The 16,209-nt window shown below is 37.8% G+C and overlaps 1 protein-coding gene across 1 annotated transcript in view; it reads left to right on the top strand.

The window, feature by feature from the left end:
- The first annotated feature begins 832 nt into the window (after positions 1-832).
- Klp31E (kinesin-like protein 31E) overlaps positions 833-16,209 on the top strand; it is a 145,943-nt gene continuing 130,566 nt past the window's right edge. Inside the window, exon 1 of the mRNA XM_089096735.1 lies at positions 833-956. Within this exon, the coding sequence (XP_088952861.1) occupies positions 922-956 (35 nt within the window). The 5' untranslated portion in view covers positions 833-921. The remainder of the gene's footprint in view (positions 957-16,209) is intronic.

Raw genomic sequence — 16,209 nt, 5'->3', positions numbered from 1 at the left:
TTGAGACCAGATTAGGCAGGCATCACTTGTCCCTTAAAAAAGAGGGGAGAGACACACATCACTTGTCAGCCATTAGTAGCAAGTACATTTTGACCCTCATAACAGTTGCCAGGAATAAATCTTCCTTTTACGCTTCAGATTGCTCATTAAGGAAGATTTTCCTCCGCCCTGGTTGGCGCTTTACAGTAACATAGGGACTAACCCCCAGGACATGATTTTGGCAGCCACTACTGGCTTACCATTGCGGTCAGACACTGAAGAGGACGTTCAGTGGCTGGAAGATGACTAAAATTAGCAGCAGTAGGCCACTAGTATCATAACTACCAGGGACACGACGAGACAAATATCACACCTGCTTTTTAAATGAGCTTTAGTGGTTTGGCTAACGTTTATCTCGTTCATTTCTTTTCACTTTTTTTGTACACAGATAAATCCAGATTAAAAAATTGAGTCGGACATCGAAGACATTTTTGCTGGATATTGCTCTTAAGTCCCGTTTCCGGCACCGGGTTTGAAGCTTGTTATAAGCAAAGTCAACAAAATTATTGTCAGGTTTTCATCTGTTTAACCAAACGAAATTTTATGTTTTGGACACGTACTCTTCAAAATTAGAAATTACAAAAATTGCATGGTTGAGCGCAGGTCCTGAAAGGCATTCGTTAAATGTTTACATGATACCGTATTCAGCAGACTGTCAAATTCAAGACACAGCATCCGAACCCAGCAGTTAAAACGGTAATCTACGTAAGTATGTCTAGCACCATGATCGATGTAAAGCGGCGTCAAAACGGGGCTCTTAACAAAAATCTATCTGGCTTCATTATTTCCCATTGTAAAAGATAGGCTTGTACAGACCGAAGGCCTAAGTTGTTTCAATGAACAATGGTGAATCACATGGTTTTATAGCGAAAATAGCCTAAAATGGGCGATGATGCTTCTGTACGGGTTGCTGTTCGGTATGATTTCTATTAACTTCCTGTACAGTTAAAAGAAAAATGGCAAATTTATGGTAGGCTAGGCTATAGGATAGAAATCAGATATAAAAAAATATGCACTATTCAATACCCTTTCCAATTAGGCTACCCTAAAAAAACATATTCTATTTCAGTTGTATCATATTCCCTCCCCTAATGTAGAAGATACAGCTCCTGGCTCTGTGCAGGAGCTAGTGGTATCATTCTATAATTAGGCCTAGGCCTATTGAGAAGGAAAAATTTTAATCCTTACTTCATAATATGTAGGCCTAGAAAAATTCCTGTGCACACTTACACACTACCCCTCCCCCCCTCTAATGTGTAAATATACCCCTCCCCCATTTTCACTTAGTTCTGATGGTAATATGAAGGAAGCCACCAGCAAAGAAAACAAAGGGTGTTAATCAGTACTGGAAAATACAGAAAAACTGTTTCCCTCCACATAATCAGTAGGCCTATGTTTAATAAGCTAATAGGCCTAGGCCTATCCTGCCCCACATCCCTATTGAGAAGAACTAAAAATTTGGTAAATGTTTACCTGATCATATTATTGATCTACGACTAAGTTAAGTCTAGCCTACCACATTTTGACTTATTTTAGGGTCTATACACATATAATAATAATTTTTGTTAGATATTAATTTTAGCCCCCATCCCTCTATATACCAATTCAAGGTATATATTTGCACATTAGGGGGGGTGGGGTAATGTTATTTCTGATGTAAATGAGAGGTAAGTTTAAACTTTCCCCCACCTCCCTAATGTGCAAATATATACCCTGAATTGGTATATATAGGGGGGGGGGCTAAAATTCATTTCCAACAAAAATATTATTATATGTGTAAAGAGCATAAAAAAGGCATTGAGGGGTATATTCACTTTAGTTGTAACTCAATAATATGATTTGGTAAATATTTACCAAAAAATCACCCTGATATTTCCTATGTTTACTTGCAATTTTAAAGGAAACACGCTAGTATTTTCTAAAGTAAAGGACCATGTATTTTATTATATGTTTTTTTCTAAAGTAAAGGACCATGTATTTTATTATATGTTTTTTCCCAAGAGCAACTTCATATAGAAGGGGTGGCTACAGAAACTTTAGAAAGGCTTATTTGATTAGAAATTGAAATTTCTAGTGCCCCTTGTAAGCATCAAAAGTGATTAGAGGGCAAACACCCAACCAAATTTCCCAAAAACACCCAACCAAATTTTAAGATAGCCATTTTGTTCAAAATAGCTCAAATATTAAATAACTATGCTTCTGTGGTTGACATACCTCCCCCCCTCTGTTGGGGAAGCCTCTTGGTATTAAGGTGAAACTTTAAGGAAATGTTGATAGGGATGTCAAACAAAACAGCACACTATGTGCATGCTAGTTGTCAAAAGGGTATATTAGCAATATCTAAAGAACAGCTAAGGGTATTAAGTTGAAACTTTGGAGGGATTTTAAGGGGATACTGAAGAGTGACCAGAGGGCAACAAGTCCCCAGCTTGCCCTTGTTAGATAACCCCCTCCCTCAACACAGATTGAAATTTTAAAAGCCAGTCTATTCAAAATAGCCAAGAAGTCTAATAACTGTGGATCTGGGGATGCTATGCCTCAATAGCCCAGGGCAAGGATTGTAAATTATTCAATTTGCCCATTATTTACATGGAGAATTTATCATTGGTAATAGGGGGAAAGTTTGATTCTGGGTTCATCCAAAAAGGTCAAGGGTATTAAGGTGAAATATTAAGGAAGGTTGAACTAAACAAAAGACAGACACTATGTGCATCCAGTTTATCAGAAAGGCATATCTAGAATCTCTTAAGAATAGCTGAGGATGTTTAGTTAAACTTTCAGGTTATGTTGAAAAGTGGTTGGAGGGCACCAGCTCCCCTCCTATGCCTTTTTAGCTGTCCTCCCCTCAAAGATATTTGATAAAAATTTTGAAATAGCCATAACTAACTTACAGGAACAGTGCCTCTTACTAGGATATCATATCCTGTTGTGGCACTCTCTAATCTTGGCTCAACATAGTGCACAAAGTCATATCACTTTTGTATGTTATGTATTATGAATAAACACGTCTTTCTGTGGATGCTTGTCAAGACGGATTTTGAAGCTGTTTAGAGTTGGTGCTGACACTACTTCTTTGGGTAACAAGTTCCAGTCTTTAACTGCTCTAACTGACCAGAAAGAAGATCTCTGTCTAGATGATACTGTTTGTTTCTGTATTTTTGCAGAATTACCCCTAGTATAGATATTAATCTGACTACAGAAGAATTTGTCAAACTTGGTTCTATCTAGATCCTTTCTTGATTTGTAAATCTGGATCAGGTCCCTTCTTTTTCTTCTATAGTTTAGGCTTGGCAGCTTCATTTGTTTCATGTGCTCTTCATATGGAATTTTTATTTAGTCCAGGGTGTTGTTTGGTGACATGTCTCTGCACCATTTCAATTTTGATAGCATTGCCAATGTATGAGGGACCCCAGACTATGTTTCCATACTCAATGCACAAAAGGGCTTTGTAGAGTGTGGGGAAGGTTTTAGTGTCTAAATGCCTGAAAGACCACCTGATTAGACCAACCAGCTTGCTTGCCTTATTTGCAATGACATCTAAGTGTTGGTGGAATTTCAGCCCTGAGTCTATAAAGATCCCCAAGTCTCTTTCACAATCAATGTATGATATGACTGAGACAGTGTTTGGTTTTTCTAATGTAAGGGTGTCATTGATTTTTTTTGGCTTGGGTCTAATCCATAATGTCTTGCACTTTTTATGTTCCATCTTGTTCAAAATAGTCTAAAGGTCAAATAACTATGCAAGTTGATTCTGGGTCTGTTATGCAAGTTGATAAAGGCTTAGACAGTTAAGGTGAAACTTCCAGGAAATGTTGAGAATGGTGTCAAACAATATCAATACACACTGTAGGATGGTTGCCAAAAGCATGTGTCAGCAATGTCTGAGGAACAACTAAGGGTATTAAGTTGGAACCTCCAGGGCATGTTAAGGGGTATGTTGAAGAGTGATTAGAGGGCAACCAGCTCTCCTCACCCTTTTTAGATGCCTACCTCCTCCTCAACACTGATACAAATTTTTAGAGCCATTTTTTCAAAACAGTCAAAAGACATAACAATTATGGCCACATGGATGCCATGTCCCCACAGCCCCCTGGGCAAGGGTCCAAGGGATGTAAATTATGCAATTTGTCCATTTTTTACATTCAGGGTTTATCATTAGGAAAGGGATGAATGTTTGATTCTTGGCATTTCTAAAAAGGCTAAAAAGCTCCTGGAAGCTTTGGACAAGTGGACAACAGCCCTGGAAAGTGGCCTGAGTATTCTGGTGGTTCTGTTTGACATTGAAAAGATCTTTGACAAAGTCCCCCATACCACCCTACTCTCACAACTTTATACCTTTGGTATAAGTGAGCAGATGATTTTGTGGATATCTTCCTTTCTACTTGACTGTAGCCAAATTGTTAAAGTAGAAGTAGATTGTTAAAGTGTCATCAAAAGCTAGTGTACCATGTGGCATTTTCCAGGGGAGTGTAATAAGGCCACTACTCTCATCCTCCACAAAAATAGCTTAACTGAGGGCATCATCAGCCATGTCAAGCTCTGCAGATGACACAAAGCTTTTCAGGCAAGTGACAAAACAAGAAGATGTAACCATCCAGCAGAGCAACATTAACCTGTTGAATAGGAATCATGAGGGCCTAGGATTAAGCTTCACTGCTAAAAAGTGCAAGACATTATGGATTGGACCAAAGCCAAAAAACATTGATGACACCCTTACATTAGAAAAAACCAACACTGTCTCAGTCATATCACACACTGATTGTGAAAGAGACTGGGGGATCTTTATAGACTCAGGGCTGAAATTCCACCAACACACAGATCTCTTTGCAAATAAGACAAGCAGGCTGGTTGATCTAATCAGGTGGTCTTTCAGGTATTTAGACACTAAAACCTTCACCAGACTCTACAAAGCCATTATGTGACCAACCATTGAGTATGGAAACATGGTTTGGGGCCCCTCAAACATTGGCAATGCTATCAAAATTGAGATGGTGCAGAGACATGTAACCAACCAACTCTCTGGACTAACAGAAATGACATATGAACAGCGCCTGAAACAAATGAAGCTGCCAAGCCTAAACTATAGAAGGAAAAGAGGGGACCTGATCCAGATTTTCAAATCGAGAAAGAATCTAGATAGAACCAAGTTTGACAAATTCTTCTGTAGTCAGATTAATGTCTATACTAGGGGTCATTCTGCAAAAATCCAGAAACAAACAGCATCAACTAGACAGAGATCTTCTTTCTGGTCAGTTAGAGCAGTTAAAGACTGGAACTTGTTACCCAAAGAAGAAGTGTCAGCACCAACACTAATCATCTTCAAAAAACGTCTTGGCAAGCGTCTACAGAAAGAAGTGTTTATTCATAATACATAACATACAAAAGTGATATGACTTTGTGCACTAGGCACACTATGTTGATCGAAAATTAGAGGGTGCCATAACAGGATATGATATCCTAGCAAGAGGCACTGTTCCTATAATTCCTAAGGATATTGAGGTGAAACTTTGGGAAATGTTGAGAGGTATGTTGAACCAAATCAAAAGACAGCAAGTGCATCTAGATTATCTAAAAAGCATATCTACAGTATCTTAGGAACAGGTAAGGGTATTAACTTGGAACTTTCAGGGCTGCTATTACTGCTACTATGATTACAGCTACTTGCAACTGCTACTGTTTGCAACTTCGAGTAAGATTATTTACAATCATGAGGACTTGCAAATGTGACTGCTTGTGAGTTCAACTAAGACTACTTGCAACTGCAACTATTGAGGCCAAATGCTTGCTGTAACTGCAAATGCTTGTAAGTGCAACTACTTTTACTTACATATACTTTCAGGGAGTGTTAATGGGGATATTGGGCAAAATCAAAACACTATGTGCATGCAAGCTGTCAAAAGGATGTATCAGCAACATCTCAGGGACAACTGAGCCTATTAAGTTGAAACTTTCAGGGCTTGTTCAAAAGTGCCTTGAGTGCAAAGGGCTCCCTTGAAATTTTTAGGTGTCCCCCTCCCCCTCAACACTTGTCAAAATCCAAAGCAGTCACTTTGTTCAAAATAGTTAAAAGGTCTAAGAACTAATCCTCTAGGGATGTCATGCCCCTTCTGCCCCAGGGAAAGGGTTGTAAATTGAGCAATCTGCCAGTTGTCTACGTATATGATTTATCAGTGGGAATGGAGGGGATGTTTGATCCTGGGTATGCCGGGGAAGACTAAGGGTATTAAGGTGAAACCTCAGGGAATGTTGAGAGAGATGTTAAACCAAATCAAAAGACACTCTGTTACTTGCATCTGCAACTACCACTACTAGTAGGGTAAATTTGGGAAAGTCCAACCCCTTATTGAGTTTTTTTTCCCCTTAATTTGGTCCCAAAATTGTTTTGGAGTTGCATGAACAATAAAATTTGCAAGTTTTGTTGTTTCTGTGAGCTACTGCACCAAAGTAACCCATCTCAGGAAGGTTGAACTTACCCCCTAGACTAGGGTAAATCTGACACCCCCAGATAAATACTATGCATGCAGAGATAAAAATTATGTCATCTTAAGACATGATAGAGGATACTTCTATTTACAAAAATACCATGCAAAACAAAATCTATTGCTAATGGTTTCCATGTACCAATGTAGAACAAGGGTTTTCTGCTTACCATGGGGTAATTCCGACAGCGTTGGTCTTACCTTATACATAGAAGAAGGATCTGAGAATGGTATTTTTTCAAATTTTTATTGTAAATACAAAAAAATGTAACATTATACTTCAAATAATTAGAAAAAAAATTGTATTCTCAATTTGTATTAGAGAAAAAAGTTATTTTTCATTTTTTGGTTTAAAAAAAGGATCTTTATCAAAAAAGGTAATTCATATCAGAAAGAGTCAAGAAAGCAAACTTTTGATCACTTGCAGGGCCTAGTGTGCTTCTTGTACAGGCTGATGACGTGCCAAATTTGGAATGATGGTAGAGTGAAGGGACCAGCTCCAGAAAGCTCCAATGGTCCAGCAACGATGTATTCTCCAACTTTGTCAATTTCATCTTTTTGGAGCCAGTGATATGTATAGTTGGCTAGGCTTGGACAGCAAAGAGATTTTGTGCAAACAAGATTTTCATCAGGGAAATCAAGCAGCCTTTCAATATACAAGCCTTCTTGATCATGTTTGCTATTGTATGCTACAGCATAGTACTCATTTAGCTGTAATTTAGATTCTTTTCCTCCTCTTCTTCATTTTCACTGCCAAGAGTATAATAGATGTCCATCTGGTCAGTTTTGGAACCCAGTGGGACGTCAAGTCTTCACTGGAAATATCATATTTCTTTTTCAGTTTTGGCTTGAGCATATTCTCTTTTTGTTCTTGAGTTCTTTTTTTCTCTTTCTCTGTTTGTTCAATCCCTCTCAAAGCCTCTACAGATGTGACTACTTTGGCTTCCCAAGCAATTCTCTGCCTACTGGATGTCCTGGGCACTGAGGTATTGAGAGAAGGGCACCAGACTGAGTCCAAGAAAGGTTCAACAAATGATTTCTCATGTGCATGTATCTTTTTTGGACTAACCAACACTGAAATAGTAATCTGATTAGTTGTAGTATTCACTGTGATTGCCACTCTTGTTAAATTCCCAGTCTCTGATATCTTTGTCTCAACATATTGTTTTAACCTGGCTGGATCAATCTTTGTCTTGCCAATCATGTTGCAGTTGATACATGCTGGAATAGCAGAATCGTAATTCCTGTCATTTAAAATGATTTTTTAACCAGTGAAGGGGCAAGGTAGGTCTCCCAGATCTGACATAAAATGAAGTCCTTTTGCTGAGATGTCAGCTGGGTGTGTTCATTGCCAATTCACAAGCTTCTGCTCATAGGATGATTTCAGCCCTTTGAAAATAATCCTGTCAATGGGCTGCAGAACATTGGATGCATGGACTGGCAACTTGACTTGACTTGACTTTATTTAACAAAAACATATACATAAATTTTATACAAAGGAGAAGAGAGGAATCTCGTAATGTCTCCTTTATCAAACAATAGGGGAAAAAAAAATACACTTCCCGCTAACATAACTTCACAAAGAAAAGAAAATTTGATAAGAACATAACACGATTTAAATTAAACTTAAATAAGAAGTGATAAAAAAAAAAAAAAACATACATAACTTAACTATCGACTCACGGAGATAGGGATGGGATTTACTTAACAATTTATAAATAAATCAATAATACAATCAATCCCCGCTACTGTAGGCTGAAAGGACAATCTTTTTCAATTTCTTTTTATATATGTATAGTGATGGTGATTCACTTACTAATTCAAATAACTTATATTTATTCGCAATATGAGGAAGTTGATATCTTAAACTTAGTCTGGATCTCTCAATTTTAACAAACGGGAAAAGAAACTTAATCCTAGCTCTTGATAAAAGGCTATATTTATTTTCAACCAAAAGTTTCATACTATTGAAAAAATTATCTTTAAGTTGGATTTTCAAAAACCATATGCCCAAATTAAGGTGAAAAATTTGTTGTAAATCCAGAATATCAAGAAATAGAAAAGATGTTTTAATTTCAGATAATTCCTCTGTCTTCCTAGGGTGTGCTAAAAAATGGTCCAGAATTCTTATTGATTTATTTGGAACAATTTGGAGTCCTCGTAAATGTGAAGGGACAGTCAGAATCCAAAAAGTCAAACAATACTGGAAATAACAATCAATTAATGAAAAATATAAAGTTGTAATGATTTGGTATGTAAACAGAAACTTTAATCTATGCAAACAACCGATATTCCTGGACACTGTTGCTTTAAGTTTACTAATATGCGCATTAAACGACAGAGTTGAATCAATATAAATACCTAAATATCTAAATAAATCCACTCTTTTTATGGAGGAAGCTCCAATATTAATAATTTGAAATGACACACGCTTCACTGACCTCGAACTTCTCCCAAAAACCATAAATTCCGACTTCTCTAAATTAGGTATTAATCGGTTATCATGAAACCAAGAATTTACATTCAAAGCAACAGTCTCCAAGGAAAATCGTAGGTCTTCCTCGTTGCCCGCCCTCAAACTAATTGCTTTATCATCTGCAAACAATATTGGTAGCTCATCACCTGAGGGTATGCAATTTGGAAGATCATTTATATAAATCAAAAAAAGTATCGGCCCCAATACAGATCCCTGCGTTACCCCTATATTTTCTAACGGGAAAATATGAGATGATCCTTCACAAACTTGGACTTTAAAACTTCTTTCAGATAAATACGATTTCATTAAATCCAGAGCTATTCCAAGGATTCCTATATTTTCCAGCTTATCAAAAAGAATTGCATGATCTATTGTATCAAAAGCTTTTTTTATGTCAAAAAATATAGTTGCCGCCAAATAACTATCATCCATAGCCTCTGATAAGAAATGATGTAAAGCAGCTACTGCTTGCTCTGTTGATCTACCACTCAAAAAACCAAACTGATTAGGAGAAAAAAAACTTATTTTTTTCCAGAAATGAAATAAATCTTCTTTTTATTATCTTTTCAAAAACTTTAGAAACAGGTGATAAAATAGTAATTGGCCAATAATTGTTTGGTTTACCTTCATCATCTTTTTTGAACAGGTAAAATTTTAGCTATTTTAAGACAAACTGAGAAAAATCCATTTTATATACAAGAATTGAAAATATATAAAAGCGGCTGAAAAAGTACACCAGCTAATTCTTTAAACAGAGAAGTCGATATGCCATCACATCCTGCCGAAAATCCATTTCTCAAACTAGTAACGGCTTTTTGGTATTCCGAGAACCGGATAGGGTACATAAATATAGTCTTATCTACTTTATTTGGTAAATATTTTCTATGATTATGTGTTCCAGCAGAGATTTGATCCACCAGACCATGTCCAACTTTTCTAAAATGGTCAGCAAATGCTTCCTCCATCTCTCTCTCATCAGTTATCTTGACTCCTTCATGACTTGTAATGTGAGATGGAATATTTATTGTTTTAATATTATTCAGTTTTTCATTTATTAATTTCCACGTTTCCTGAGGTGAATCACATTTGTAAAATTCATTTTGATAATATTTTGCTTCCGCTTGTCTGAGAAAAGAGTTAACCGATTTTTATAATGTTTAAAATTTTCAATATTAATTTCATTTGGGTACTGCATCTTCACCTTATACAATCTATTTTTTTGACTTGAGGATAATAATATTTTTTTCTGAAGCAAGCTCCAAAAGTGCAAAAAATAAATGGGAGCCATGGCTGTCAAGAATAAGAAGTGCTTTTTCTTTCCCCTAAGGCTGGAAAACGTCTTTAAACCAGTTATAGAAGAGGTCTGCTGTCTTCCATCCATTCTTAGTAGCTGAAAAATAGGCATCTGGATGGTCTTGAACTAGTAGCCATGAACTCGAAGTGTTTTTCCCCAAGAAGATTACCAGCAGTGGCAGTTTCTCGTCTGATGCACTAATACATGCAGGAGCAGGTGTGTTCTCACACCCATTGCCACCAGTTTGCTGGTGATCCTTTTGCACCAGCAATTTTAAGGCTATCAGGATTGCAACAAAACAAAGTTTTGTCCAAGTTGTGCCAACATTCTGGTTTGTCTAAGATCTTAAGCTCTTCTGCTGTTTTTTGTAGCAGGTCATAAAATCTTAGAATAATGAAAGGATCTGCTTATTGCACATGTTTCTTTTCTTAAACCCAAATCCCCAGTCTGCACCTGGCCAATTCTTTGTGAAATGAGTTCTGATTTTGTTCTTGCTGATATATTTTTTCATTTTGTCTAGGAACTGTTGTTTGGTATGCCCCATGCCCCACTTTTCTATGACCTTCAGCAAATTTACCATACTCTGCTAAACATAATTGGGCAGTTCCAGAGGTATTCCAAGAGCATCAGTAGGCAAGTTGGGGAAATCTCTTTGCTTCTTTGTCTGATCAATTATTATGTATTAAATTATGTACAGTATGTATTGTTAACATTGTAAATAGTTGACAAATACACTGAAATCTAGAATTGCCTAAACCTAGCCAATTGTATACACAGGGTAAGCCCAACCCCTGTGTTGGAATTTACCCTGTATGGGATAAGTCCAACATGTTGGATTTGCCCCAAATTGGGGGTTTTCTGGGGTAAGTCCAATACCCCTTTTATGTCCTGACTGGTTTGAGAATAAAATGCTAATTAATAATGGTAATTACTTAAACTATCCCATCAACTTATCAGCTGCTTAGAATCATTTTGTCATTTCTCTATTTTTCTGCACTATCACTTAAAATTTGCTTACCTACCTTATGGCCACCAAAAATACCCCCCTCAAAATTTTAAAATTGCTTTGTTACAAAGAGAACCGAAAATGGCGGAAATATTGAACACTGTTGTCAAGTACCCAAGCTAAAGGAAGAAGATGGCATACGGAATCAAAGATATGTGTCATCACTGAGCCAAATAAGATGGGGTTGTTGGAGTTACCCTGTGTTGAATTTACCCAAGTTCACCCTACTGCTACTACTACTGCAATTTCTGACTGTGACTTTAAATACTATGCAATATCTGCTATTACAACTAAAATTATTGAACTAAATCCAAAGAGTTTCTCTGTATATTGCTTGTCAAAATGGCAGAGTGCATTGATGCAGCTAAAAGAACTTATCTGCACTATCTTATTAAGGTTAATTAAGTTGAAAATTTCAGGATATGTTGAGGGGAATATTGCACTATGTCAAAAGACCCCAGCTGCATCCAAGTTGTCAAAAGGGCTTATCTGGGTGTATCTATAGGCCTGTTTTTTAGCACTAAGATCTTGCATCTTTCTGGAAAGATTATCGTTTTTTAACTCATCTTTATTCTAAGATCTTACAGCTTCCTGATGTTAGCAAAAAGTGTGAAGAACACCATTTTCTGCAGTATAGAACAATGATGAGAGAACTTTGATGATATACTCATCATTGTTTTCAGACTGCTGATCAGAGCAGAATGATGAAAGACATTTGCATAAAAACAACAAAAGATGTTAGATCTTAGTTCAAAGATTTCACTTTTAAGTGTTTTCTGTGAAAGATGTAAGATTTTAGCACATTGATGAGTGAAAAAATAGCCCTTATATTGATCTCAAGAATTATTATGTGTATTAAGTTTAAATTTTAATTGAATGCTAAGGGGTATCTTAAACAAAATGAAAAGCCACTACATTTTCCCATGTCTCCCAAAGCAAGGTTTAGGCTATGACATATGACATGAAGAAAGCACATGGATAGATCTGTAGAATTTGGGCTTTTTTGCCTTGATTCTTTCCTTTCATATTGGCATCATTGTTGTAACCTTGACATCTGCAGTTTCCTATATCTTGTCTGTGCTTTGACAGTGCCTCTAGTAAAGTATCTGTTAATCTATTTTTGTTGGTATTTTCAGGGTGTACAAACTTATCTTGAGGATAACAGTAAAATACCTCGCTAGCTTTATCTTCTCACTGATCGTCTTTTTAACTGACTTGGCAAAGATTGTAAGATAAGGTAAAAAGACAAAAATTCTTAAAAGGCAGCTCCATTGGAAAATCAAGATTCAGAGTGTAAATCTAAAGACAACCTTGTCAGTTAGCGTGAACTTATCTTTCACTGGAATAGACCAATTCTTAATCTGGAAAGAGTTTCTACGACAAGGCCTTCTATAAAAACCTTATATGCCCCCAGGGCATAACTTATAATCCTTGCCCTGAGGGTTGTGGGGGAGTGTCCTCCTCAAAAACATATTTTTTATCTGGAAATCAACTACGCTGAACAAAATGGCTATCTGAAAATTTTAATTGGATGTGTTTGGGGGAATGATAGGCGTGGGGGGGGGGGGCTAGTTGCCCTTCAATCACTTTCGACTATTAAAAAGGGGATTAGGTTTTTTAATTTCCAATCGAATGAGCCTGTCTGGAAGTTTCTACGACAACGCCTTCTATGAAAACCTTATATGCCCCCAGGGCATAACTTAAAACCCTTGCCCTGAGGGTTGTGGGGCAGTGTCCTCCTCAAAAATATATTTTCTATATGGAAATCAACTACGCTGAACAAAATTGCCATCTCAAAATTTAAGTTATGCCCCCAGGGCATAACTTAAAACCCTTGCCCTAAGGGTTGTGGGGGAGTGTCCTCCTCAAAAATATATTTTCTATCTGAAAATCAACTACGCTGACCAAAATGGATATCTAAGACTATTGATTGGATGTATTTGGGGAAATGATGGGCGTGGGGGGGGGCTGGTTGCCCTCCAATCATTTTTGACCATTAAAAGGGCACTAGAACTGTCGATTTCGAATCGACTGAGCCCCCTTTGAAGTTTCTACGACGACCCCTTCCATATAAAGTACCTCTGGGAAAAAAATATAATAATAATAAAACATTGGAACCGTATGGACTTTACTGTAGGAAACGCTACAGCGTTGCCTCTGGAAAAATGTCAAGTCTTCCAATCACTTTCGACTATTAAAAAGGGCACTGACCCTTTCAATTTCCGATCAAATGAGCTCTTTTTGAGTTTCTATAACAACACTTTCTATAAGCACCTTATATGCCCCCAGGGCATAAATTACAACCCTTACCCTCAGGGCTGTGAGGGTGGTTGCCATCCTCTAAGACCTAATTTCCAGAAATTTGAACTACGTTAAACAAAATGGCTATCTCAAAATTTTGATTGGATGTGTTTGGGAAAATGGTGGGCGTGAGAGGGGCGTTAGTCTTTCTTCAATAACTTTCAACTATTAAAAAAGGTTTCTAGCCCTTTCAATTTCCAATCAAATGAGCCTTTATGAAGTTTCTACAACAACGCTTTCAATAAAAACCTTATATGCCCCCAGGGGATAACTTACAACCCTCGCCCTGAGGGCTGGAGGGGGGGTTGCCATCCTCATAGACCTAATTTCGCGAACTTTCTACTACGTTGAACAAAATGGCTATCTGAAAATTTCGATTGGGTGTGTTTGGGGGAATGGTGGCCATGAGAGAGGGGTTAGTTACCGCCCAATCACTTTCAACTATTAAAAAGGGCACTACTACTACTACTAGTAACAACTCACCGCAGCACCAAGCTGTCGAGGCCAACACAGCTACGCACGCTCCTCCTCCACCCCAATCTATTCAAAGCCTCCCTTTTTACACCCACCCACGAAGTTCCCAATTCCTTTAAATCTTTCTTTATGACGTCCTCCCACCCCAGACGGGGACGACCTGCTTTCCGTTTGGCCCAACAGGGTTGGCCGAAAAGAACAATCTTCGGTAATCTGTCATCCTTCATCCGCACAACATGCCCTAGCCACCTCAACCTTTCTTTCATTATAGCCCTAGAGAGCGGTATTGAACCACATTTTTCGTATAGCCTATTGTTTGAAATACGGTCAGTCAGCCGGGTACCCAGAACAATCCTTAAACAATTTCTCTGGAAAACATCTAGCAAATCTTCACCCGCTTTTCGGAGCGTCCATGCTTCAGAGCCATATTTGACCACTGTCATCACTGTAGCTTCTAATATTTTAATTTTGGTTTTCAGACTTATCTTCCTATTCTTCCAGACTTTTTTTAACTGAAAAAACACCCTGAGCCTTGGCTATTCTATTTTTATCATCTTCACTGCTCCCACAATCTCTACTAATAATACTACCAAGGTAAGTGAAGCTGCCCACCTGATCAATCTTTTCATTACCCAACGTCACCATTTCATCTTCACTTATTCCTAGCCTTAGTGACTTAGTCTTCCTAACATTAATTTTCAAACCAATTCTAGTTTGAAAATATATTTTTGAGGAGGACACTCCCCCACAACCCTCAGGGCAAGGGTTTTAAGTTATACCCTGAGGGCATATAATGTCTTTATAGAAGGCGTTGTCGTAGAAACTTCAAAAAAGGCTCATTCGAATGGAAATTCAAAAAGCTAGTGCTCTTTTTAATAATCGAAAGTGATTGGAGGGCAATTAGCCCCCCCCCCACCGCCCATCATTCCCCCAAACACATCCAATCAAAATTTTGAGATAGCCATTTTGTTCAGTGTAGTTGATTTCTAGATAGAAATTATGTTTTTGAGGAGGACAATCCCTCACAGCCCTTAGGGCAAGGGTTTTAAGTTATTCCCTGGGGGCATATAAGATTTTTATAGAAGACGTTGTCGTAGAAACTCCAAAACAGGCTCATTCGATTGGAAATTAAAGGGCTTGTGCCCTTTTTAATAGTCAAAAGTGATTGGAGTGCAACTAGCCCCCCCCCCCACCACCATCATTTCCCCAAACACATCCAATCAAAATTTTGAGATAGCCATTTTGTTCAGCGTAGTTGATTTCCAGATAGAAAATTTGTTTTTGAGGAGGATACTCCCCCACAACGTTCAGGGCAAGGGTTTTAAGATATGCCCTGGGGGCATATAAGGTTTTTTATAGAAGGCGTTGTCGTAGAAACTTCAAAAAAGACTCATTCGATTGGAAATTCAAAGATATAGTGCCCTTTTTAATAGTCGAAAGCGATTGGAAGGCAACTAGCCCCCCCACGACCCTCAATCCCCCAAACACTTCCAATCAAAATTTTGCGATAGCTATTTCGTTCAGTATAGTTGATTTCCAGCTTGAAAATATGTTTGTGAGGAGGACACTCCCCCAGATCCCTTAAGGCAAGGGTTGCAAGTTATGCCCTGGGGGTATATAAGGTTTTTATAGAATGTGTTGTCGTAGAAACTTCAAAAAATGCTCATTCGATTGAAAATTCAAAGGGATATTTCCCTTTGTAATAGTCGAAAGTAATTGGAGGGCAACTAGCCCCCCACGCCCATCATTTCCCCAAACACATCCAATCAAAATTTTGAGATAGCCATTTTGTTCAGCGTAGTTGATTATGGAAGGGGTCGTCGTAGAATCTTCAAAGGGGGCTCATTCGATTGGAAATCGAGAGTTCTAGTGCCCTTTTTAATAGTCGAAAATGATTGGAGGGCAACTAGCCTCCCCCCCACGCCCATCATGTCCCCAAACACATCCACTCAAAATTTTGAGATAGCCATTTTGTTCAGCGTTGTTGATTTCCAGATAGAAAATACATTTTTGAGGAGGACACTCCCCCACAACCCTCAGGGCAAGGGTTTTAAGTTATACCCTGAGGGCATATAATGTCTTTATAGAAGGCGTTGTCGTAGAAACTTCAAAAAAGGAGGCTCATTCGAATGGAAATTCA

Source organism: Artemia sp. Qi Xiang Cuo, chromosome 11 (genome assembly GCF_049724085.1).
Source record: "Artemia sp. Qi Xiang Cuo chromosome 11, ASM4972408v1, whole genome shotgun sequence".
NCBI classification, from domain to species: Eukaryota; Metazoa; Arthropoda; class Branchiopoda; order Anostraca; family Artemiidae; genus Artemia; species Artemia sp. Qi Xiang Cuo.
The sequence above is the reverse complement of the archived record's forward strand: the minus strand, read 5'-3'. Positions and strand labels throughout refer to the sequence as shown.